This window comes from Centroberyx gerrardi, chromosome 5 (genome assembly GCF_048128805.1).
Source record: "Centroberyx gerrardi isolate f3 chromosome 5, fCenGer3.hap1.cur.20231027, whole genome shotgun sequence".
In the NCBI taxonomy this organism is placed as follows: domain Eukaryota; kingdom Metazoa; phylum Chordata; class Actinopteri; order Beryciformes; family Berycidae; genus Centroberyx; species Centroberyx gerrardi.
Window position 1 is genome coordinate 17,740,377 of NC_136001.1, and position 27,903 is coordinate 17,768,279.

General features: G+C 40.2%; 1 protein-coding gene across 3 annotated transcripts; it reads right to left on the reverse strand.

Annotated features, from left to right (window-relative positions):
- slc38a3b (solute carrier family 38 member 3b) lies at nt 1-27,643 on the reverse strand. 3 transcript variants are annotated; one of them, XM_071895192.2, is made up of 17 exons: nt 27,436-27,643; nt 16,425-16,579; nt 15,681-15,783; nt 15,444-15,559; nt 12,115-12,188; nt 11,637-11,729; nt 10,754-10,835; nt 7,629-7,711; nt 6,602-6,660; nt 6,061-6,234; nt 5,767-5,846; nt 5,562-5,662; nt 4,150-4,274; nt 3,879-4,023; nt 2,862-2,965; nt 1,302-2,705; nt 1-1,238 (listed from the first exon to the last, which is right to left on the reverse strand). In XM_071895192.2, exons 2-16 carry the CDS (start codon nt 16,517-16,519, stop codon nt 2,601-2,603), a joined length of 1,539 nt encoding a protein of 512 aa, XP_071751293.1. In that variant the 5' UTR covers nt 16,520-16,579; nt 27,436-27,643; the 3' UTR covers nt 1-1,238; nt 1,302-2,600. The 3 variants fall into 3 exon arrangements, with proteins under 3 accessions (XP_071751293.1, XP_071751294.1, XP_071751296.1); XM_071895193.2 differs by lacking the exon at nt 27,436-27,643 and adding an exon at nt 17,393-17,525; XM_071895195.2 differs by lacking the exons at nt 15,681-15,783; nt 16,425-16,579; nt 27,436-27,643 and having other exon boundaries at nt 12,119-12,188; nt 15,444-15,457.
- Nucleotides 27,644-27,903: the final 260 nt, after the last annotated feature.

Below are 27,903 nucleotides of genomic sequence, written 5' to 3' on the forward strand. Positions count from 1 at the left end.
TGTAAAAACATCTACAATTGTTTTATTGCCAAACTAAAACTGTCCCTGCTATTTACACTTTACAAGCTAAATATGCATCACAAATATAAATGGTTTACATTTATATACATTATTTATATAAAGCCACCTCTTACCCACCAAAATTCATATACCTTGTTATTTACTCATAGTCCTGTCATTTCCATAGATATAATTCTTAAATGTAGAACAAGAGCTATAATAAAATATATCACATAGATTGGTTTAGGTACATGAAAAATGCATACTTGATATCATTGCTTCTGGTATTAAAACTGTGGTACCTGTTAAAGTTAAAGGCATTTCAAAGCAGTAGGTAGTAAGTTGTTATTTTGGCATGATCCCAGAAAGTGAAGGATAACACTTTTCTCTAAACAGGACAAGACAAAACCTTCCTTTACACCACAACCACTGCCAAGATATGTGGAAAAGCAAGGGACAGAGGTTGATACATGCGCTAAATATTTTTCTCATTGTTGTTCGTAACTGATCAGTAAAATAACTTGATTATGAATCTAAATCATTAAATGAACATCAAATAGACAGATAATTACTGTAATGTATAAATAAACAAAGAAGTAATGGTTTACACAGGACTTTTCTGAAGTTTGAGAGTAGTGATGCAAATAACCGCCATCTGAGACAAGTAACCTGTATTTGTTATAACATTCCTCTGAGTCCCTATCTGAACTAACACCACGGTCTATAACATTGTGCTGTTATTTAAGGCTGTAACTTTGTGGTCTATATTTCTACACAATGAAATGCTCTCGGCAGTCTGACAGTTGTTCTATCGTTCTATTGTGAGTCTCAAAACAAAATAAATTTGAGGACATGCAGGTAGTGGTGGCATTAGTCCACATTCCTAAATTAATTTTTGGATTATAATGTCATCACTGCCTGAAAAGCACAACAGTAATGTCTGAAAAATGATTTCATGTGGCATTATTTTGGGGGAAGGTTGTCTGATAGTAAATAACTACAGCACAAAACTTCAATACACTGCACTATCAGGTGGCAATTGTACAGTATTACAACAACAATCATGTAGTTATAAGTGTTTCAATCTTTAGAACTAAACTATGACAGTGCTGGAAGGAAAATCTCCAGCCTTGCACCAACTATTAGACAGACTGGACTAAAACAACAGGGAAACTGTCATCTCTAAAACATTAAGCTCAGGTCTAAACATTCAACATGTGTGAAAAGAGATCAAAATACTACAAAACAATACAGCAAAGACCTTATGGCAGGTTCATAAACCAAAGCATTATATATTTTACAATCAAATCAATAAGCTGCACTCATGGATGAACTGTGAGGGCAAACGGGAACTGTACTTGATTTATATTCAAGATCACAGGTTGGCAAAGATGTACTAATAGTTTTACAAAGGGAAGTACCAAATCCTAAAATCAAGGTCTTTATATTCTATGAAGGATTTCAGATTCATATAAACTATCAGCCCCTAACGCTTTCTATCATCGATATACTGTCAGCTAAAACAAAAGAGCAAAATCATACATAATATACTAGGCGTACCAACCATTAATAAATGATCATAAACTTGATCATATGCAGTAGTTAAATACTGTCCATAAGCACATTTGCTTATCTTGTGAAATTAAAAACATAGATATCGTAGTTAAATAAATATACACTTCTGTTTTACTGTATCTGTTATGTTTGTTCCACATGCTTAAAGGCACCAGGGATGCTGAAGAAAATTGGATAATCCATGTATATGGAACTAAAGCTTAGACTATTTCGTACCACACTACGTTCCAACTATGGCAAATAAAACACCTTATGTCAGTCGCATCTTATACAAACATGACCGCTAAGCAATTATCTTGTGTTACACAATGATAGTTCGACAATTACGAGTGCTGCTGGTTCAGGGTGAGACGGTTGTAGCAGCTAGTCACACTCTGACTGTCCCTCCCTCTTTTCCCACTCTGCACTGTCCTCTACTTGTGCTTCTCAATGCCAGATAATTGATATTTGTGTATAAATAACTTATGAGTTACTATTTATCATGTAGTATCTTGATGCATTCCTGTCCTTAGCCGAATATAGAATCTTGCCAAGTTTCTATACAGTACCAGCTGCAGTTTTCTGTGTGTACATGGGTCATGGTTTCCAAATTAAGGATTTGGGTAAATATAAATAAAGAGGAAGCGGTCAGCAAGTGGTCAGCCGCTGATAAAGGTCTCTACCATATAATATATTATAATATTTGGACGTCGTGGACGGTCTTGTACGCACCATCCGACTCAAACGGTAATCAAAAAGACCCTGTTTAGTCCTGATTATTCATAAAACACAAGTCCATTGCATTAGTTTAGACTTAATTATAAAAAGTTATTATGAAAAGTATTTTGTTCAGATATGTGTTAAGTTACAGTCAAGCAGTACATTCAGCATGATCAAGACCACATACTTTTTGTACTGTTACCCAACCCCAGGCTCTGTGCTGCGCAGCCCTGCAGTTTGCTCCCACAGAGGTGACAGCTAGCGCACCCTTTCCTTTGAACAGTTCTTATTCCCCATTCCTAAGCCCCGATACACAGCAGCAGGATCTAATGGCCTCCTGCGGCATGGCTGCTCCCCATTGTCCAGTCGATGACTATGAAGCTCAAACTCATTACCATGAAGGAGACGCCCAAAGCAGCAAAACAAGCGGCCTGATAATGAGAAAAACAGAAAACACCAGTGGCACAGAAACTTAATTATCAAGAACTCGAGTATGCATAATATACCATGTGAAAATGAAAAAAAGGCTGATCACCAACTAAGTATAATGAAGGGCTGAAATCTACAGAAGGGTTATTATTGCTCACCAGTATCTTAGGAGTGGAGTTCATGGGCTCTTCATCCTTGGGAACTATGCGGATATAGAAGACAGCAGGGAAGATGAAAATGAGGCAGGGAGCCGACGTGGCACCTGGAAAGAGAGAGAGAGAGGAGAGGAGAGAAGGACAGAGGGCAGCGGGTCTGGTTAAAAACACAACATACTACACAGAAACTTTAACTGAACACAGACATGAACACATAGAGAACATATTCAGAGGCTAACAGCCCTACATCTGTCTCATCTGACTGTGTGTATTTGCGTGTGTATTTGCATGCATATGTATTTGAGTGTGTATGCATGTGTACGTACACACCTGTGTGTGTGTGTGTGTGTGTGTGTGTGTGTTTGCGGCAGAGACTGTTGCTTTGAAGATGTCCTTGGAGGTCCTTGAACTTAAATGCTTTGAACTTTCACTTCTAACCCGTAAAACATGGCCTCCAATCTAAGGACAGAGTATGACGATAGTAGTGACGATAATATTGACTCAGGCCATCAGTTTGTCAGTGTGTAAACACACACTGATCACGTTTTTTAGTTTAGCTTTTAAGACAAGGCCAGATAGAGTGATTTCAGGAACTAAAAAGGCTGAAACATAACAGGCACTGCCATGTCAAACAGGTCGACTCAGTCTGGGAACCAAGACAGAAAAAGTAACCTATAATCACATGATGCCAGAATCTAACATCTAGTCTAACTAATCCTCGAGGAAACCTGAAGGGAACATCAAATGCTCTTTTCAAGAATTGTCTTTTGTTTGTAATGATGATGCTTTTTCTTCCTCAAAAAGAGATTTTTTTTTTAATATCAACTGGCCGACCAAATCACATAAAAGGTCTGTGATTCAATACTTGAATCTATGAGAGAGGCGGAACATGTAGTTTCAGGGACAGGCATCACAACCTCTTAACCATCTCTGGAAACGAATACTTAATTGATAACTTGCTGTTAGTTTGATAGCTATTTAGGCTTTCTGGCTCTAGAAGAAGTTCGGCTCTGTACTAACCAATGATGCCGAAGATGCCCAGAATGTTGGGGGCAAATATCACCAGCAAGTTGATGAGGGTGAGCAGAACGAGGGCAATGGCAATGTGACGCAACCAGTTGAAGGTCTTGTTAGGGAATAACATGTGCTGGATGGCTCTACGCACCTGTGGACAGAGTTGTAGAGACACAGACATATGGGGACAGCAGATTAAATTAAGAAATAATACCAAAGTATGACAATGTAGTGTACATCTGTTATAGTAAATCATAGAAGGAAGGCGCTAACTTACAGGGAACAGCACAATAGGGACGGTCAATGTGACAGCGGTAAGGACAGCCACTCGCACGCACAGGATCAAAGTGTCGTAGGGATCGATCCGACTATAGGTGTGCAGCAGTTCAGGCTCTACGTTATCTGTAGGAATATAAAGAGAAAACATGTTACTGCTGCAGTGTTTCTATGTGAACCACACTCAGTAACACCTTGTATCATTGGACAAGCAACGTATAATCACCACAAGAGGGAGCTTGGACCCTATCTCTAGGTAGCACATCAAGTACATCTCTTAATCATTTGTTTCTATTCAAAACAGAAAAAAATAGAAATGTTTGGGTATAAATATTTGTACTCAAAATAAATTTGGAGACAAATCTGCTACATCAGACCATTCACTTTTAGCCACAGGATAGTTACTGCATGGATCCACACTTCTTTTTCAGATATTTATCACTTTTTTCTAGCCCAGTTGTTACACATTTAGCTGTTCAGCCTACATTATCTGTAGGAATATAAAAAGCATTTTACAGTTTTAGTGTTTCTCTCTCAACATCACCCAGTAATACCTTAATAATACCTACTATCATTGGACAGTACTATTAAACAACAAACAATTACCACAACAGGGAGCATAGGCCCCATCTCTGAGCAGACACATTTCTTCATCAAACCTTGAATAAAAAAAAAATCCAAGGCGACTCTCTCCTCTGAAAATATTAAAAAGCTTTTATTTATTTGGCTATTGTATCTGCAAGGCCACAACACGCTGCATTTTTAAAGCTGCACTTGGCAAGATTTTTATATAAAAAGGGTTAGCCTTTTTCAGCCTATAATAGAGAAGAGTGTTCCGTCCCCCCTAATTGAGACCCTGTAGATTCTCCCTATTGGCCTACATTTATTACAGGTGTCACTGGTGGTGGGAAATTGTGTCAGCGTACACAAAGTGACAAATACCTACCAGCTAAGAAGAAGAGATTCATGTCTGAGGAGTTAGTTTACTGATGTCACGTCATATGATTTCTGGATAATGAAGCACTTCAAACTTTAAAAAATCTATCCCTCGCTGCCACTTGGGGTCACTAAAGTACGAAGTTGCCTAGTGCAGCTTTAACCTTGCAAGATGCAATAACCAATTTAGAAAAAGTATTTTTAATATTTTCAGAAGAAAAAGTATTTTTAATATTTTCAGAAGAAAAAGTTATCTTTGTTTTTTTTTTATCCTTGTTTTGACAGAGTTGCCCCATTTTTCCAAAAAGCACCACTCATTTTGACACCCTCTAAGCCAAAGCAGCATTCCTTTTGCTTTACTACATATTTTTTTACATCAAGAAATACCTATGAATGCTCATTTGGGTATAAACTTTTGTATTCATCCCTTAATAAATATAAACTTCAGGAAAAATGCCAGAGGGGAATTGCTCTCACCATAAAACGTTAGGTAGCCAAAGAGAGCTGCCAGAAAGTACATGGTGTACATGACAAGGATGGAGATGTTGGACACCTGCTGCATCTTCTTCTTAGAGGGGCTGAAATGACACAGTGGAGGGTGAGGTGAATGTCACATCCTACACATCCTGCATTATCAAATAGAGCAGGTTACACAGTGTGGACTGATGAAGGGCTGACTCACTTGCGGAGCTCAGTGTAGATAGGCAGGACCTCAGGGTGGCACACAAAGGCAAAAGCCAGGATGGGGATGGTGTAAGCTGTCTGTGAGGAAACACATGACCACATACCTTGTTATGATGAGCGGTGCAACCAAGCATCCCAATCAGATCACACTACCTTGTATGGGAACTTTTATTAAACACTGACAGGCTTGTGTGTACATTTGCAAACTTGGACGCTTGTGACCTGTGCCATTAACTTTCAAAGGGATCCAAATTTGCAGACTGCATCCTCACCTGCAGCAGTGCGGGCCTACCTGTGAGTTCATGGTGAACATGCGTGGGGAGCAGTGGGAGTCGTCCGCCTCGTGAACCAGACCGTTGTCGTAGTTGTGGCTGTGGGCGGAGGCATTCAGGCTGAGGTGGGCAGCAGTGCTGTTGGCTGTGAACTCCTCAAACGGGCAGGGAATCTGGAACTTCTTAAAGATAACCTAAAGGGAAATATAAAAGGAAGGAGGAAAGGCAGAGGTAGTTAAAGGAGAGACATAAGGATGAGGGGAGAGTCAGAGTCAGTAAACAACAGCTCTTAGAGATCAGTGCCAAGCTCAGAAAAGCCATTTCACAGCAGATTAGGGTGAGTCAGCCTCTAAGCTCACTCTCTCCCTTTGAAGTCTCTCAGCAGCTCTTATTTCCACCTATCAAATGGAGCCCAAATATCACATACCACTGAAAATAGAGATGAGGGTGGGAAACTGATTAAGAGATGTGCCAAGTTGACATACCAGCACAAATAAAGCTTATTGTAAAGAGTGCAAGCCGCTGTGATGATGTGACACTATGTGAAGTGAACCAACTTACTGCGGTGAGAAAGAACACCATGCAGCTGAGAGAGAAGCCGCTGGTGTAGCCAAGGTAACCTGTAAAAAGAGAAAAAAATGACAGTCCTTAACGTTACAGGTCCTTGGTTGAAAACTGAACGTGTCCAGTGGGCCTTCATGTGTCGTTTAAGACAAGTGGAGTGACTACACACATAAAGTTTGTTTACAGTTAAAAGGTTCCTCCTGCTCTACAAATGAGGCGTCTGATATGTAAATAAAGGCCCCCAAGAGGCCACATTTAAATGTCCCCTCAGCACTTAATGACTGAGCAGATGCAGCATGCTCATGTTAGTGTAGTAATGAGTACGTTTGGCTGTCAGTGGGTGAGAGGGTGTGATCATCTCTGGGCCAAGGATGGCTAATTGGGCACTTGCTGTTTCCACAGCAGTGGTGGGAGAAGTGCAGAAACCCTTTACATGAAAGGAAGAAAAGTACTCCATCAAAATGTCTGTAAATGTACTGAAGTATTAAACCATTACTTCTTCCTCAAAGTCAAAATAATACATCATTTTAATGAAATTGTCCAGTTTTAAAGTTACAAAACTTTTTGAAAAGAATCTAGTAACTGCATGTGTGAGATAAATTGAGTAAAATGGAGAATGCTTTGAAATAGAAAAGTGTAAAAGTAGTTCCATAAAATAGAGATAATTAACTAAAGCATGAGCATCTAAAACTTGTAGTTGAATACAAGTGCTTGAGTGAAAAAGGTTAAGTGCATTCCACTGTTGTCTTTGTCAGCAACAATGCAAAGACATAAAATCCGGAGGAGTGCAAGGGACCTGATTGGCTAATAATCAATAGTCAATTCCCTGCTTGCTGCTTGAAGCCAGAGGTATAGTCAGATAGGCAGGTTATAAGCAGCTCATTCACACCATGATTCATGATGGAGAACATAAATACAGGGTAACAGTCATTTTGGGCAGATAAAAGTGGTTCACAATCAATTTGGGCAGACAAAACAGGCAGAGGTATCGGACAAGAGGTCAGTCTATATCAGTATTACTCACCAAGCTGCTTCATTAGAGCCAGGGGCAAGATGACACTGGCAGAGACCATGATGACCAGGTAGTTTCCATTCAAATACCACAGACTGTTTGGAGAAAAATACAGTTTATTTTGAGCTCAATATTCAAAACATCAGCATAGAGATTCATTAGACACAGAGAGAGAGACAGAGAGACAGAGAGAGGAGAGAGAACAGAGAGGCAGAGACAAAATGAAGATGTGAGAGAAACTGGATTACAAGGGGTCCAGGTGGTCTATTCTACAGGGCCGATAGAAACCAGTGAGGAACACCGTTGTGGAAAAACGTCTGTGTTGCTGCAGACTGGACTGGAACAGACTTGAGTGAGGCACTGTTACATAAGTCTGATGATTTGTGTGACAGTTCACAGTTGCAGAAAGAAAGGCATAGGGCAGCCTAAACAACATGGCATGTCAGTGAATATTATGTCACCCTGTTGCGGCACACCCTTGCCTTCTCTCTCCCTCGCTCTTGCTCCCTCACCAACCCAAACAACATCAAATGGCTGGCTACCCCCCTACCCCTCCTCACCCCATACCAACCCAAATAGACTTTCATATCACCCTACACCCACCCAAGAATACTTTCCCTCTTGAGGGCATTACCTCGGAGGTTTTGGACTGAGGCTACCGAGCACGTGACGTGAGAACCAGATCTGGGCTGGAACGAACGCTCCATTCTTAGCCCAGCTTCCCCTTCAAGCCAATGACAGGCCATGCTGCCATATCAGCATCTGCTATATGAGGGAACCACACATGTCCTCTCATTAAACAAACATCCTGTGCCTGACCGTCATAAAACATTCTCCCTCATGTAACCTAAATAGCCCCAAGGCATGTATATGTGCGTTCTTAACACATGTGCAAATTGTGCATGTTGTGTAGGTGCTGAGATTGCAGAGAGTGTCTGCCACAGTGCAGCTCTATGGTCATGGTGTTGTGGCGACCTAGTCTAACATTTCACTTGCTTTTAATGAGTCGCAACAAAACTGTTTATAGTAAACATATGTGGCTGAACGGGCCAGATCATGTTGGTGTCTGTCTAGACTCGTTTCAGGCCTTGAGGTGGATCAACACCAGGTTACTTAATGGAGAGGAAAGAGATGGACTGTCCTGCAGTAGCTCTCTTGAGAGAGCAAATAATCTGGGGGCAAGGAAAAGAAGGAACGTCAGTCGCTGTAGAACTGGAGGCAGAATTGACAACAGGAGGCTTATAGACAAGTGTGAAACCATAACACAATTACTGTCTGACTGGCTTACGACAAGAGAGGGACTTTATAGCGCATTGTCTCCCAAATCCTGTGTATAGGAGGCTCTTAGTGACCTGCAGCCCCTTGGTTAAGCTGCTAAGCCTGTTATTCTTAACCGTCTCAATGAGACACAGCCACAGAGATAATTTGTCTACTACTACAGCCCTACAGGCTGCAGCATAGTGCACTGTACTGTGTGTGGTGGAGGAGGACGAGTCCCTTGAAAGCAGAGGAAGTCACATGAACCACAGGTCGTGTCCTTTACAGACCTTTAGTCAGTGGGTCATTCCAGATGATCAGCTTTCATTAGAGATGTGCCTGTGGGGAATCCCTGCCACTTCCAAATATCTGACCTTCTCTCTCTCTTACTACACTAGGTCTCTGGTAATCCTCATACATACTCCATCTATGCTATTAAGATAAAGAGATAATGATAATAAGATTATGTAGATGTGTCTACGTAATGCCTATGCATTGCTAGAATCTATGTTTCCTTTCTCCTAAAGTCTTGAGTGAAAGGTACTAATCTGTCCGTCAGCCACACTACATTACTATCTATTTAAAGAGCCATAGGTCATGAATACAGTAACTCCACCACCACCCCCATCTCATTCCACTCTGTGCTCCTGACACCATGGGTTTGAAAAGCAAGAGCCATGTCCAGTGGAAGTGCACAGTGGGTGGCTGAGTTGTTGAGGGCTGGTCCTGAACTGACCTGTCCTTATGCCTGACCTCTGAATTTGGCACCCATGTCACACCAGCTGCTGCTGTCATTCTTGTGTGTGTGTGTGTGTGTGTGTGTGTGTGTGTGTGTGTGTGTGTGTGTGTGTGAGAGAGAGAGAGAGAGAGAGAGAGAGAGAGAGAGAGAGAGAATGAGGAAACGGAGAGAGAAAGATTCCTGTCATAATACTTAATACTTCAACTTCGATTCAGCACATTAGTAGTTCAGCTTCTGGCCTTCACACACACACACACACATACACACACACACACACACACATACACACAGATCAGAGTATGAGCCTATCCCACCCCACCTCATCAACAGTAAAAGGTAACAACGTGCCCTTTAGAGAACTCTTAGACCTGCATGTTGAAGCAACTGCACAAAACTGAAAAGCACAAAGAACTGGTACACATAAACACCATATAAAAGACAGGTCAGACTAAATGCTGCAATGGAAATCTAGTATAGAAGTTGCTTTAACACAACTTGATTTTGAATTTCTGACACTATTGTGTTGAATAACTCAGTTCCCTGAGTTGACTGTCTGGAACAACATTCTTGTTTCGCTCCTCCATGTAAACCAGAGGCGGGGAGCTTTGATGGTTTGCTGAGATCTTTGACAGGCATAAGAGACTGGAGAAGTGTTTGCTAAATGTTGCTGGCCTGATAGGCTATACTAGGGAAGGGTAATGATGCACTCGCAGCTCTCCCTTTTCAGCACAGGGTTTGTTTTTAGATTTGAACAGGGGAGGCAGGAATCCACTTCAGCCCTCCAAGGCCATATGCAGAGTGTCACAGCATGACTCTGACGTGTACAGTGGTTGCCACCACAACCTGACAGCAGTGTGTGTTTAAGCTGTGCAGTGTGTGTGTGTGTGTGTGTGTGTGTGTGTGCCTGAAACATATCCAACCTTGGCCCCCTGTTGCTCAGCCAATAACAAACTGACAACCTAGTCACACCCCACACTGGATCAATGAGTGGTGCAAACTGAATAATCACTGCCCACACACTCTGCACCCACTGTCAGCTGAGCCCTTGGCCAACTACAGCAGGCAGGAGTCATATGGCTTTCACCAGCGCCCCAGGGCTGTTATTATTAATACTGCAGTGGACACAAATGACAATACTCACTCAGAGTTGGGATCTGCCTTCAAGAAAGCTTGGATGACCAGTGGTAACTCAGATTTGACAATATACAGGTAGCTGGACATGGCTATAATAGATAGACACAGAAAATACATGTGTTAATGTGAGGCCAAATATGTTTGAGTGCAAATACCAAGGCTGATGTATTCAACAAAAAGACATCAGTGTACCTACAAAGCCCTGTCATGAAAATACTCATCATTATGTAAGTGACTTAATGGCAACAGTGGGCGAATCATAACACTGGTCTGAGATTGCGTCAGCCTCAATTCATTTGTAAACATTAGACTCACTTAGGTCAAGACTGTCATGTGAAACAGGCTGAAAAAGTGAGGAAAACTTATACCTTGTCCACACTAAGCCGGGTAAATTTGAAAACGCATCTTTATTTCTCCGTTTTGGCCTTCCATCCACAGGATTTGTGCTCACAGTCTCTGAGCATTACCCAGATACATTTCACCTGTCGTGCAGCTGAGCTAACTGAATGATTAGTGAGGCCTTGGTAACAGAGAGCCACCCACACATGCTCTGACCAGTGAGTGGGAGGAACTGTTGCTAATGCCAATACCACTGAGAACGCAACTGTTTGCCAACTGGTCTAATGGTCTTAGCTCTTAATACACCTCCATATTACATTCTCAAACAGAAAGAGATGTAGAGCCAAGATCAACATGCTGAAATCATTAACACAAAGCCAAAGTAATATAGTCCTGAATTTAAGTGAATATGGATTTAAGTGTGTGTGTGGGCCAGGTAAAGGCGGATAATTTCTGTTTTCTGCTACAGGGAGTTTGCAGAGAGTCAACATATTGAATGATTGAAAACACATGGAGTCTGAACTTCTCCACCTGCCACAATGGCTCCTCACCTCCAATATTCTGCAGGGTGATTGCAATACCGGCGGCCATTTTGCCCGGAGTGCCAAAGGCCCTGTATCCCAGCTGTTCATATGCTCGAATTCCTGGAAGAAGATTACAAAACACTAACATCATCAAATTCCTTACATATGCCGAGATGTGGCTGTTAGACATTATGATAAAGGTTTTTTTCATCTCCACAAAAGGTAGTACCTTGGTGTTTGCGTTTTCCAATTTTTCATTTTTTCACGTTTTTATACATGCAGATTTTATAGCCAAATCTATAAATCTATCTATAATATTGTACAGTATGTAAATATTCTAGCTATGACAGACTGCAATACACAAGATTATAGAATTAAGTAACTTTTCAAACTGACTGGAAATCAAAGCCCTTTAGTACTAATCTGTATGTAAACAACATATATTTTTTTCTATTTACAAAATACATGATCTGTCACTGTTGAAATGAGACATGTACCGGCTTACCCACAATGCCAGAGGATTTGAGCAGCAGGTGAATGGAGTAGGATGAGAGAGCTGCCACTGCAGTCAGAAGAAACCTGTGACAGAATACAGAAAAAGTCTTGATTCTATACTTTATTGCACACCATACCTGTGGCACCACTATTTCTGTGTGTGCAAAGTATTACCTCTTATATCACCCACTCTACTTTTTTCTCCTCTTTTTTCTATTTCCTTTTACATAACCCATTTGCATAAAATCCTGCTTTATGTACTGTGCATATGGATATTTCTCAGAGATTGGGGCGGTAAAAGTGAGCGGTCTTAGAAGCTGTATTAATTAAGGTATAGCGAGGAATCTCCTTGGTGACATGACTAATCCTTGAGAATTTATGTTTCAAGTAACATGCATTAATGAGGGGATTACTTCTTCATAAAGCCTGAAACGTTTCACTACTGTACAGAGGCATCAATGGCTGGGTTTACACTAACTCAATGTCCAGCTATAGGGGGGGGGACTTCAAAGCTTTCTCAGCATGAAAAAGGAGAGGCAATCTTGAGATAATAAGTCCCTTTTATAACAGGATATAAATTTCTTTCATTTATGAAGGTCAGTAATCCTACTCATGGGTGAAAAGATTATTTCCCACAACCCCTTTCCCCCCCAAGTGGAGCAGTGGTCCTCCTACAGAGGCACTGAGCACTGGGCAAGGCAGCACAGGACTCTCTGCTCAGCATTCCTAACGGGTCAGATTGTGATCCCAACTCCTTCACCTTTCCCAGACCTCTCCGCCCAGCTCCTCTGGGCAGGCTAAGGCCTTGTAACCACAACTGAGGTGAGGATCTTCACATCTGGCCCCTGTCCCAGATGTGGACAGAGGCTGAGCCCTGAAATTCCACTGAGCAGTCGTAGCAGCATTACTATGGCTATGTAACCCTTCCAACCTACCTCAACTCATAAACAAGTGTTTGTGATCCCTAGTCTAAATAGAGAACTATCATCCTGTGGATCTTGACTCCCTGGTGATATATTCAGCAAGGCACCGGGCTTCTCATTAATATTCTATTCTTGTGTCTCACTGGAAATATGCTGACTTGGACCAAGAAGATCTATTTGTATCTCCTCTGAAACCATGAGAACCATGAGAACTGCTGCTGGGTTCAGGGTTTTCTTGACACTACAGGCTATAATCTCCACCAGTGCCGCAATGAGACAAAATTGATAGTCCAAAGAGATGTGACTGAGGCACCAAGGACTGTTTTTTTTGAAAGACATAGATAAGAAAAAACTGAATGTTTGAATGACTGTACTGGTGAACACTTGTAGCCATCATGTATTGTATATGTCAGCCCAAATTCCCCAAAATGTTGTTGGTGACACCAATGTGGCCCCTATAAGTTAAAAGTATAGAATTAAGACCAAGTTGCATGTGTACAAATTTGGAAAAATGCACAAACAATTTTTGATTAAAACATATACACCATCTGTATCTGTAAGGTGAAATATTTAACAATTGCACAGCCTTTATCTTTTCACATTCTGTCAACTACCACAATTAGACACAGGTAGCTGTTGGAATTCAAAGTTAAACCTATTCAGAAAATGGCAAAAGCAATTAGCAGTACACCTCGATCCCTGTGATTCTGTGATCATCCAGTTTTATCATCACAAATACAATGGGGTTGCAGGGGGATATTGGGCTGTTCTTCAAGAAGGAAAACTTCCAGTTCTTAGAGTGATGAAAAGGGTGGAAATCTACTCCAGAGCTCCAGAGCTTCCTATAAAGGTTCCATGATGTTTAGATTTGGTAATTGGGGAGGTCTGGTGTTCACAAAACCACTTTTGAATTTGTTTAGAAGCGTTTATGGGGGTATTATCATCTTGGAATATGGGAACATCATGATGGAAAAGTATTTGCACGATAGGGTGCATCTGGGAATAAAGGTGAAAGACGACAGACCCTATTACTTGTTTCTGTCGTCTAGGGGTCAACGTTTTGTGCTCCTTACACCAGGTTATGCATCTTTGTGCATTGGCCTTGGATACAAGCACTTTCTGAATGACAGCCGTGTTTTGTGAAGTTCATAATGTGCAGTTTTTGTTGAGATTGTCACAGAGGTGTTGATTAAATTATTTTTGACACCACAGTGACTATGTCTTGCAGTCACTGCTCCTCTTTGCCAAATGTAGTTTATCCGTGTTTGGTATATGTTGTCACTGTTAACCTTGCCTCAATAATAATTAGCAGTTTTTGTGACCAACACACTTGCTGCTTTGAAAATTCATATAAAAGTGGTAATTGGCAAGCCGACATCTGCTACTAATTGGCATTCAACTTAATATAAATTATATATATAGCTGCATTTGTAATTGTGATTTAGCTACTTCAAACCTTAAGTCAACATATATATATATATATATATATATAGATATAGATATAGTTTTTATACCGCTGACCCAGATGACAGGTATTTCATGGGAGATGGCCTGTAGCCTCTCTTTTTAGACAAGCTACTCCTTGGAATCCCTAGTATGAAACTAACTTGTTCCTGTTCCCAGGGCTGGGGCTGAAACTGAGGGTGTCCTCTGTCCCAGTCCCGCCACCTGCTCTTTGCAGCTACACAAACCCAGACTGGATCACAGAGACTACCAGGGTCATGGAGAGACAGGAGCAGTCTGCTTGTATGGAGCAGAGGGAGGAGAGTGAGCAAACCAAATGCCACATAGGGGGGCTGGAGGCGGGGTTATTCTGGGCTTTGGCCTTTCTGAGGCCTGTATGTGGCAAGGAGGGCAGGGACAGGAGCCTGAGAAAGAGGGTCGGGATAGGGGTGGGTATATCATCATGGGACACAATGTGTCATGTCATTACAGACACTAAACCAGTCCTATGAGCACCTAACCCCGCCCTGGCCCTTAATCACACCACCTAAGCCCCTCGCTCCAGAGCTGCAGCCCTGGGAAACCAAGAATTCTTGGAATATCATAGTGCTTTCAACAAAGGTTGTTTCTGTTTCGACACTTTCACCCATTGCATTCAACCAATTAATATATCCCACCCTTTACATATACTGAAGTAGCACAGCTATTGTTTATAGCTACAGCTCCAAAGAAACATATTCAGATGTTAGGAAACTGACATCAGGGCAGCACTGCAACCATCAACAGAGTCTCAGCCGTGTTGTATTGTGTATAAACTAAGTAGGTTTCTTTACATGTGTGAACCATACACACTTCAGCTGTGCTAAAGTACAAACTATTACGAGGATGTGTTCGATGAGTAACAAGGCTCTAGCAAAGACTTTGTAAATGGTTGGATTGCCCACATATTGATAAGCATGCATGTTTGACTTACAAGAAGAGGAGTATGCCAGTATTGGCCATGGCATAGGCCAATCCCAGGATTCCACTGCCCATAATAGCATTACCCAGGTTGAACACAGACATACCAAAAGAGGTCTTTCCTTCAAACTGAGAAAATACATAAATAAAACATGCATTAATCTCAAATTCACGTCAGTCAAAAACATCATTCTATTTCTGTTGCTGATGTTTTAGCTGTTGTATGTCTACTAAGGGCCATTACACTTACATCTGTGAAGCGCATAGGTTTCTTTCCATCTCCGTTGGGCAAAAATTCCTCACTCTCCAATATTCCATCTGGTTCATCGAATCTAGGAGACACATAAAAATGTCTGTTAAGTTGATGGTCTCTTTAACTATCTCTGAAAATTGGGGACAAATGGTTTAGGCGAGAGTTTAAATTACATGCGTAAACTTTTGGATGATTACATGCATAAAAAACAATATGCAGTTGAACAATCCTTCATACAGATCTGTATAAACATACCTCACTGTTTGAGTGCCATTTCTGTATGGCAAGAAAGGATCCATCAGGTGAGGCGAGCACAAAAACAAGGTAAACATGCAGTTAGAATAGGTCATACAGTACATCACTCACCACATCTGTTATCCTGGTCATTAGTAATGGAAAACTCTTAGCACAAGGGAGATGCAACACGATCTTTGCGGCAGGAATAAATCAAGAAATCCAAAATTTTCCTCACAGTCCTCAAGGACTGTTTCTGCTTTATGCGCTGATATTTGTGTGTAAATATCCATCAGGTGACTAATGTTGATGGGTGTGCTGTAAATACCAAGCAGATGTGACTTTGACCAGGCTGTGGTTTCCACACAAGTATAATACAAAATGACACAAGGACTCAGTATAAAAATGGTTTCACCCATGCTGTGCTAAATTGTCATTCCCCATATCTAAAGCAACAACAGGGCAGCCATTCATCTCTATGTGGAATAAAGGGAGAAGAATACTCACTGATCCTCCTCTGGAAAGGTCTTCATCGGCACACACATGTCATCTCCTCGGTCATGGCCTTTCCCATTGGATAAGATGTTCATCTCTGATGCCATGATCCAAGCTGTCACAGATTATGGATTCAATGGATGTGATCCTTTCAAGTCACGCAGTATCTACAGGGCAGAGTGGGGAAGGACATGTCACTGCCACATAGACTTACAGATACATGGGTTTGCTTGTTTATTGTTGATACACATACCATGAGCTCAATATGCTTACATCACTGCAGAGTAGTGCTACAGTCTGAAAGCCCACGTGGAAATACAGTACTTGTGTGAATGTACTGAATGTAATGAATTTCTGAGAGAAATCAATTTATGAAGTGACTATTTGTCTGTGCAGCAATGACTGAAAGTTGAATGAAAGTTGTAGTATTTAACACAGTGACTTCCAACACCCAAGACCTGACCTCTTTCACTCCCTCACTTCCTTCACTGAAACATGTGCAATATATACACAAACTTGAATAGCACATGGCAGTGAATGATCATAATCTGAGATAAAACGCAGGATGAAGTGAAAATGTTTGTGCTTTCCGGAACTTCAGTACTGAGTAAGGCAAACAAGTCCAGCGCACAAGGTCAAAGGTCAAGGTCTATTTGAGGTTTTTGAGCACCGCATCATGACTTTTGTTTGTTCTTGGTGTTTTCCGTGGTTAATGTCACAAGCCTGCAGATTCTCAGAGCCTGTCTCTGTTCGGATCCCACATAATGACATGTCTATATATCAAACACAAGCGCAGTGTGATAAAACAAAAAGCTAATCACTCATAACAAGGAACCCTCAAATTACTGGGAAAGCAGTCTGTTATTACTGTAATATTATAATTATACATCTCAATAGTACTTTCCCTGTTCAAAAAACAAAAAACAAAAATATGTTTATTTTTGTTATACTATTACAATCTGGCCATAGCCTCTCATAACCTCAGTGACAATGATGGATTCTCTTCACCATTTCCCAGTGCTGAACTCAGGGTTTTACTGAGTGACAATGGTGTGTATTGTGAGCTGCTTCCGGGGTGAGGACCAGTATACAGCAGCTCAATTGTGTCCAAAGTGTCCTCTCTGCCAGAAGATTATTGTTGCCACTTTGACACTTTGTTGCTAAAGAAGGTAATGGATACCCTGCTACCGTAGCTACAAAAGAAACCTGAGAGGCATCAAACAAACCCACAAAAAATCATTAATGAACGTGGAATATGAATTGGTATTGAGTTCCTCATACTGTTCCATCTTTTCATCTGCAGTGCTGAACTATTGAAGATACGTGCTGAACAGACTCGCTGGTACAATCATATCAAGAAAATCCTTCAAGTGTCTTTCAAGTGTAAACAAATGACTTTACAATTTCAAGTGGAATACCACTGAGTTTAAGGATTTATATGTTAATCCACTGGCCTAGGACCATCCAATCCATATTTTTGCACATGAACACTCACTCCTAAAACTAGACAACAGAGAATCAAGGCTTATTCATGTCATCGATAAGTACAGCCACTCCATTGACAATAAATGGGAGGCTTATTTTGGAGGCTTGTCCAAATGAGCACTGTGCTGTAACCTGAAAATATATCCTTGTCCCTAAAAAAATCACCTTGAGCACTCTTGTCTGTCTATGGTGGTGAATGTTTGTTAACACAAACTAAACTGTCCTTGGCATAGCAATAACATATTTCAAAGCTAAATTTAATGAGTGACATTTGTAAAGCAGTAAAAAAAAAATGCTTAAGTAATACAAGAATGATTGCACGAATGTACAGTATATACTGCATATTTTACACCTTCTGTAACTTAAGGGCCAGACTTTTATTTTATTAGGCGGTGAGAGATAGCTCCAGCATTTTGTCAAGGGTCATCAAAGACCAATTGAGCAAGCAAACGCCTGGCTTGTAATATTCATATGTATATTTAGCACCTATACTATAGGTCACAGTCTATACTTTTGATATGATCAAAGAAATCGAGGAAAAAAGACTTAACAGAGCTGGACAAAGCATATAGAGACGTTGAGAGAGACACACAGTTTGAAGAGTAAGAACAAGAACACTCAAAACCAATATTAAGTAAGGACAATGTTTGTTTTTTTACCTTAAAAAGTATATTAGTGTGGGGCCCATGCCCATTTCCTTTCCAAATGTATGGTCTATTTGATTCACTTTTTAACTGCTCTGAGTCAGATCCAGTGTAAATATTTTCTTATGTTTCAAATAAACATTGTATGAGGTTAGAATAGGCTTTCCAAGTGGAAAAAGCATAGGGAAGGCCAAAATCCCAGCATATGAGATTCTGCCTGAAAATAACTGCAACCATGGAAAAGGTAAGAGACTCTTGTTGTAGGAATCATATTAATGAGCCATTCCTTATGGACTCTGACAAATGCCCACTGAAACATGTGGCCCTACCAGACTATTCCGTATCAGAATAAATAGTATTCTGTGGGGTTTTGTGAATAGCTCCAAAAGAAGAAGAGACAGTAAAAGTGACAGTAAAACCTGGCCATGTTATTCACTCACAGTTCTCTATGGAAGTAAAAAGGTAACATCCATCAAGGTAACATTGATACAACAGCCATAGGTAAAGCCAGGCCAACTATCACTTGAGTCTCACCAGAATCTCACCATGCCAACTATGACGGACATGCAAACACATGCATGTTGTGGTATGAATAGTGATCTGGGGTAGCTTTCTATTTTTACTCATTACTGAAAACATAGTTCATCAGCAGTGTTGATATAAACTACTGACACAACTGAAACAGTTTCACAGATATTTTAGAGGCAATCCTGTTTTTTAGGACAGACCTGTCAGGGAGCTTTATGCAAAATCAGGTCTTAAAACAGTCAAATTTGAGGTTCTGTTTCTCCTGTGAATGTGGTATCTAGTGATGGGCAAATGGCAGCCTATGGGCCACTATCAATTTAGCCTTGTGTCCATCAACAAGACTCACTCAACAATGTCTTCCTGTCCAGTTGGGTATTTCTGTTTTGTTTTTTCTGTATCTTTCTTTGCCTCTGATTTAACCAATGCATCCAATATGCTGTATATGTATGACAATGAAGATTACAGCTTTGAACTTTGGACCTAGATATTAATTTTTTGAGGATTGATCTATAGAGATCTGTGTTGGGTAGGTGGGGGTGGGGGGCAGAGTCGGTTGCTATGAGGGAGGGGTGGTGGAAGAGGGATGAGGGGATGAGATGTAAGGGGGTTTGGGGGAAAGTGTGCACATATTGTGATTGTATCTGCTTCTGTTGCTGTACAGATGTGTACCAACTTATTCTTTAAAATAAAATTTAAAAAAGTTGAACCCAAAAAAAACAAGACTCGCCCAAAGGTAGAAGAAACAAGAGAGCCAAGTCTCTAGTCTGTCATGCCATCAGACAGCACTTTCTGGAGCTGTTCCACTGACAGCAAACACTGACATTCTCCACAAATGGGTTTGTGGAGAATGTAACTGTGCCAGGGGTTATTTGACAAAATGTGGCTTAAAGTGTTAAAGCCATAACACCTACTTTATACATCATTTATTTGATATTATTTGATTTTTTGATAGCATTTCTGCTTTTTGAGTCGGTGATATTTCTAAAAAATAAATGACTATGGGCTAAGAATACTGATCCAAGCTTTCCTAAGGCTGGCATGCCTATTAAGAACACAATGTTTAATGTTCATACATTTTGTTTTACCTTATGTGCATATCCTCTTCTACTGAGGACGCTGAGGGTCACCTTACACTCTACTTACTGGAGTCCATGGTTCTGTTATGTAACAAATTTGGCATGCAGGCATATGGGAGTGATATGTCCCATTCTGAGTCACTGGACTTACATGACATTTTAAATGTTTGACCAGGTGGGGGGCGGGGAGGGGGCTAAAAATGTGTGAGTGGAGATAATTTACTGTCTGAGTTTTCTGAGTTTTTCCTTCTGTTACAATGTTAATGTAACAGAATTGTAAAATATTTTACAACTCAAAAAAAAGTAACAGCATTTTCCAGAATTATTTCCCAACACTTCGTCTGTCAGTCAGACATAAGACAGGACAGGCACGGGGCAGTGGGTGAGCACATGTAGATGAGGAGATGCCCATGTGGTGGTGTGTCAGGAACACGAGGTTCAGCCAAGAGCGCCTGGCAGCACCAGCTCATCCTCAGCCACGTGCCTGCTGGGGACAGAGGAACACATGCTCATGTCCTACAATAGTGGCAACCACCTGAACCAGGCACTCTCCACTTTGGCAACGACAGCTACATGGATTACTTGCACTGTGGCAAATTCTCATGAACCAAATCCCTTTTTCAATGTCAGTTAAAATGAACAAATTTGCACATTTTTAACCATTGATTTTTTTTTTATAGTAGTATTATAGTATATTCTTAGTGGATGTGCAGTCAAAAATGAGGGATACGTAGCTCAAGAATCAACTACTTCTATAACCTCTGTTTTAGGATTTGTATCCAAACCGTCTTGAATAAGACAGTGCTGAACACATATGGATACAGGATTTATAATCTGAAGAACAGCTGTTCTTCACAAATACAAGTCACATAAGGTCAAAACACCATAACCACCAAGTGAAGCCACCATTATAATAGCTTAGCCAGGCGGCCATGCCTACATGGCATAATATTCAAATAGACTATAATATGTAATACAATAAAATGCACAAGGTATGCAGTTTATGAGTCCATGAATGAGGAATGTAAGTGATCTGGGTGGTTACTTCATTTGAAGTACTGAAGTATTGTATTTAAAATGATCCTAATGTACAATGTACTATAAAATGATTCATTCTGACAGATAGATCATTTAGTACACTTTAGTTCACAATGCAGTACACAAATCAGATAATTACAACAACATTTCCGGAAATTATAAAACATAACAAAACATATAGAATGGTTTAAAATCCCTTTCTAACTTGTAATGCTATCATGGCACAATCCTCCTTGACAACACTACCCCTTGCTTTTCGCGTAGTATTAAGCCAAGATCAATTTTGGTTTCCAAATGCCATAATAATTAGATGGTAACAGCTTCAGGCATTCGAACATTGATCAAATAATTTCTACACAGAAGACATGCTGAGAGATCATAAGCTGAGTACAATCACAACCCTATAATGTGATTATAGAACTGAATAAGAAACCTGGAGCAATGAGGCGAAAAAAGCTCTGAACAATGGAGGGTAAATGCCTTCTTTCACTGAGTGACCAAGGTCTGCTAATATCTGTATAATTTACCATTAGATACCATAAAATTGCACTCACAGTCTTTGGCACCATTTTGGGTCAAAATACTCATCCCGCTTCAAGAGATAATAATCAACATCCAACATAAAAATGTGTACTGGAAAATATATATGAAAAACGGTAGAATGGCATCTCTATACAGCCTCTATATTTAACAGAGCCACACTGAAAGTCATGCTGGGATTGCTAATTGATGAACTGAAAGAACTATAATGTATCTTCTTACTGATTCAGTCTTTAAAAAAAATCAATTAATACTACACTCACACTACCTTCCTTGTAAGGATATCCTCTCATGCAAGTTTTCCAGAAAAGCTGTGTAATATCATACACAACAAATGCTACAGGTGTTGCTCATGCTAGCAAGGACATTAGCTTACTCCATCATCTCCCAGTTTGAAATCCAAGTCTTGTGACAGAGCATGACAGAACGGAAACACTACTGACTGACCTAATTCAAAAGCCAGCTCTTGAGTTGGACAAAGGATAGCCTTTTCACCAGAGCCATTAGTTTAAGCAATTCCTTGTATTCAGTTACACCTATATGCTTCATAAGAAATGTTGGCGAATGTTACTTATTAAGCCTCCTGTTATAAGTGTTGGCTATGTTAAAAGTAAGTTGTTGCATTACTTTACGTTGCAAAGGACGCACTCTCAGGGGCGTATTGCACAGGTGCAAGTATTGTTGGTATTATGTTGGTATTACAGAAATGCAATTCAAAGAAAATGCATTTATGTATTTAAAGCTGTAGCCACTGCATGTTATTGACAGTAACCTAACTCATAGGACAGCCCATTCAAATAAAGCATGACATTAATGATAGAGTGAGAAAAATTCCACTTGGCACATGACTAAGTGATACTATAGCCGTGCATCAGAGAAGTTGTTCATATCCCATGAAGTTGTTCATATCCCATGACTTGTCAAGGCCTACATGCATAGAAATTGCAAATATACAATGCAAACTAGGGAGCAAAGAGGATTTACCTAAGTAAATCTTCCTCATGTACCCTCTCAATGACATGATTAGCAAGGAAAGAGAAGGCAAGAGTAGGATTTTGAGAGGAAAAATGAAAACCTGAAATATTGGAAGAAAAAAATCCATGCATTACATGCATCATGCTTTAAGTCTGTGTTTCTTAACTGGTAGGTTGGAACCTAAAAGTTATATATTCTGACAGCGGCATGAACAAAAGACAGCTTAAATAGGGAAACATTATGTCATACAATATATTGCCACGCACTACACTACTTTGAGAGAGCAGTCCTTCATCAACAGCAAGCTGAAAAGTTTGTGCTAGGCAGCCCAGAATCCTGCACTGCCTTTGTTAGGTTTCTTGCTTTCTTGCACAATATCACCTGCACTGCTGCTTTTGGTATATTCTGGATCAGGGATTTCCACCATGACGTGATTATCGTTTTTTTGTTTTTTTTTAGCAGTAACTAAAAACACAAACGGAGATAGAGACTTGATTCCAAATCCTAAGAATATGTCCGCAGGGTCAATCAATTTCACTTAAAATCTAAGTGATAGGAATGTCTTTGGATGTAACAGCAAGTTGGACAGCATTAGTGGAGGTTTGTGCTCTCCAAGTGCCTTCTAGTTTATTATATTTAATATAAGGGCAAGTTTCCAATTACTTGTTGTTGGAAACTTCATCCTAAAGAAAGCTGAATTGAAGGCAAACAAAGCTGTATTTAAACTCATTGCCTCAGCAGAAAGACATGACAAGGAGAAACGTTTATGGCTCGATTTTCCACCATATCAATGGGAAGGACAAAGAAGCCAAGGTTTTGAATTATGGCCAAGTTATACTTCTGTGTCTAAGTGCCGCCGGACCAACAGCGTAGGTGTCTACGGCGGTGCGAGCATTTATAGTTCTGTGTTGGTGATTCTGCGCATAAAAAGCGGGGTGATTTGCACCAAATAGAGATGTTTGCTTATCAGTATCACCCGTAAAATGGAATATCACTTGGAGAACACCATTGGTATTATTAGATTGTTTCTTCCTTACTCAGGAGCGAAAGCACAGCCAAAACCTGGGGAATTATTATTGTATATTGATCGGTAGCAGTCTTTGAAACAGTATTTGCAAGCTATAACACCTACTTTATACATCATTTAGATTTAAATCCTTGCAACTGATACACGGATTTAATTGACTTTCATTATTTACATGTTGACAGGCTCAGAGCATTTCTGTAAGTAATACCTTGGTAACCAAGTGCTAACTACAGGAGGTACTTGGCAATTACACTCCAATATTTCAGGCAGCTCTGACACTTGTAACACAACTCTTAGCACAGGCCTGTCTTATACTGCTGGTTCAGCTTAAAAGCAAAACAAAACAAAATATTAAATAGATTTCAGATGATTCCAAATTATTTCCATTTTCCAAATTATTTCCATTTTCCAAATTATTTCCATTATAGTTTTGTTACTTTATTTAATACCGTCACTGTTTTCATTATAGTTCATATAATACTGATAATAGCCTCAAGAGTGATAAGTTTATGTCTGCATGTGTATTCCATTAGTGCAAATACTTTTGTTGTCAACATTGTATAGCATGGTGTTTACAGAAGAAACAGATCACATGGAGAGGGGAAAAGGTTGCTAGCAGTCAAGGGTGACTTGGGACCAGCTTACTTCCATCCACTGTATTGTCGGAAATTGCAAACTAACCCCATATCAGAGTTTAGTTTCACTTTGGCTATGTTCAAATTACATTTTTGAAAACAATAGCAGGTTTCCAAAAGTTCCATGTCTATTAGACTACAGTACATTCTTAATTCAAGTCATTAACACTGCAATTTAATGTACTTGTTTCATCAACAACAAGCCAAACCAGCGATTTGGAGACATAACATCAACAAAGGAAGGTGACTTTCCTATAACTTAAACATAAATAGACTGAGGCACATGGTAAGGTCACGTTCAACCTCATGGCTTATGAGGAGCCCAATGACAAAGATAATAATAACCTCTGGAGAGCTCGACACTTAACATTGGGCTGACTCAAGCATAGATATTCACAGGTCTCTGCAGTGACAGAACAGCACAGCTGGCTGCTTCCCAAATGGATAAAACACAAGCCTCCACACCAATCCACCTGTCCAAGTCCTGGTCAGCCACTCAGCTACTTTGATCACTGCACAAGTTGGGGTCACTGACCGCAGCCTTGCTTATCTGCTCATTCTCCACTGTGATGAACCCAGCATGCTTCCCCATGTAGGGTGTTGGTGTTTAGATAGGGGCCAAAGTCAAAAACATAGCCCCCTCGCCCACACCACCTCAAATACTCAGAAACCTTCTAAGTTCTCTGGACACAGCAGTATAGGCCACATACTGTCTATATCCCTGAAACTGTTAAACATTTTCACCACTGTTCAATAAATAATACACTTGGGATTTCAACAAAATCTTTTTTTAAAACTTAATTTATCCTGGAAAAAGGTTTTGCTGACCATTCAGGCTCTTTTCAGCTCCACCATGCTTCAGTTGGGCAACTGGGCGGGTTAAGCACCTCAACAGTTGTCTCAACATTTACACACCTAAATCTTCCCAGCCAGTACAGGATTCAAACTGGCAACCTTCCATTTCCACGCCGACTTTTCTAACCTTTAGCATATTAACAGGACCATGGCTACCTATTCACAAGGCATGCACTGTTTCTCTCCAGGGAGCCCACAACCAGCTTGACCTCTCCTTAGCTTTCTGAATTGTGAGTTGGACAAAATTCAAGCTTTGTAAACACTTTCCAGATATTTCAAATGCAATTTTAACATTTCTGCCTCTCTTTAGGCTAATTTAGTTCCAATGTGGGTGCATAAGACACTATGTGTTTTTGACAGTGTCAGTTGTGACCAAATTATGCAGTAACTACAAAATATTAAAGGGATGGTTCCCTATGAACCACATAATGTCCATGGACATAAATATCAATAATCCACTGATTGATTAACTATTGAAATACACATGCTGTTTTGCTACTGCAAGCATATAAGTAATACTATTGCTCATATCCCTGAACAGCATTAAACGAATCAATAGTATTGATGTAACAATACCATATGGCAATTAATATGACTAATGAGGCTTGAGGCAGACCAGCATTTAAAATACATAAGATCACCGGCACACATTCAATATAATATAGCCTACTGTATATCATGAAAACTGCTCAAAAGAAAACTAAATGTGTTCAGTGATATTGCACCAAGTACACACACACACACACACACACACACACACACACACACAGAGAGAGAGAGAGAGAGAGAGACAAACGACACTCATGTACATTAAGAGTTAAGCACAGATGCCAAAACGCTATTTTGACAAGAGCAACAGGTTTATAACAGAACAACAGGGTCGTAACATTGTAGACATGCAAATCTCTCGGTGGATAAGAATTAAAATATTCCTTTCTGCCTACAAACCCATAAGGCTACAATAAACAACCCTCTTCAACTTTTTTTTAGCACAAATTGTCAGCCACACAATTACATAATGCAATATAATATTTGATAGGTTCAATTAGTGAAGTGTGATGATGTTATGATGTGGAAAAGTAGGCTAACTATCCCATTCCCATGCAGGACACTCCTTCACCACATGGGGATATTTACAACAAAAACGCACGGGCTTTAAATGGTGTTTAAGCCACTAGTGTGGAAATTACGCACGTCTTCTTTTTCCTTTAGCATTACAGTATCTTATTGCTGACTGGTAGCAGCTTATAAGTAGAAGCCGTTAGTAAATTGTTGGTTTCGGATGGATATAATTATCGTTTTGATTGTAGGAGGAAAGGGAAACGATTGACTTTTCGTTCACAAAGCCATGTGGCGCATAGACCGACGCCAACACATTCAAGTGTGGGCTAGATAAACTAAGCAGGCAAATATTGTCCCACAGGCAATTCAATAAAATAATAGGCTTCAGAAAAAAACAGGCGATTTCACACAGGCTGTGTAGACTGTGACTTTTGAGACTTCTGACTTTTCTGAGTGATTAAACGCAAGCAACGTTGCCTTGCTGCTTGTAAAATAAAACATACAAAGCCCATAGGGAACATAGAAATTTGTCAGTTTTAATATTTGCGCATGATCACCAAACGAGCAATCTGCTTCCTGTAGGCTATGGGCTACATATGGATTAATGATTATATAAATATAGGTAGGCTATGTATTCATCCAACTGTTGGTCTAAACTGTTTACTTTGCCTCTGGACAGGCCGATATAAAGTGTATGTTAAAGGCATATCAGTGTGAGATTGACTATAATTCAACATGAATCGAACAAGAGGTGAACAACAATGCCAATATGTGACAAGCGACTCCTGGGAAGGCACATGGTGGTGACATCTGGGCTTGGCGCTCACTGCGGGGAGGCCAAGCATGCTATTCTTCCTGCATTGATTAGTATCCCCAAAAGGAAACAACGACATATGTCGAAATAGTTTGGCATTTTAAAATATAAGGACAATCATTCACGTTAAACATCGGTTTTCCTATACTTTTTTCCTACAATATAATTGTGCGGTTGAAAACGCACGCATCCAGTTTCTAAGACACTATTCACAAGCCTCAGCCTTACAATGAAACCTATTCAATACAAAAATCATGACAAAACCAAAACATATAATTTGCAGTTACGGTCGGTCCGTTTCCCCTTTAGAACAAAAAGAATGTAACAGATTTGTTCAGTCTTACCAAAGGCTCTTGTGGCACGCAGCTTTCAGGTTAATTCCACTGATCAGTGGGAATAACTTGATATTATAAAAAAAAAAAAAAAAAAAACGTCCTTGCACTTCTCCTTTAGTGTTTTCTCTTCCACTTTCTCCTTTAGTAGTATCTAAATTCTTGGGTATTTACGCACATTCAGATCCTCGCTCTCCAAGCCGCACAAAAAAGTGCGGTTTCAGAAATGGTCGGCATTTGTAAAGCCGCTGAAGCTCAATAGTGGGGGTCGCTTTAGGTCCGCCTCCTTTCCAAGCCTGCTGTGTTATTCGGTAGCGCTTCCACACTTTATCTTGGCGCTTACTGGGGAGAAATAAAGCCTACAGATAGACAGGTTGTATTTATGATTGAGCATCGTGTTCTTGCAAGTCACACAGGGAATTAAGTCTCTTTCCTCATGGCATTAAGCACTGCATGCGCTTAAATGGCATTATCGACGGT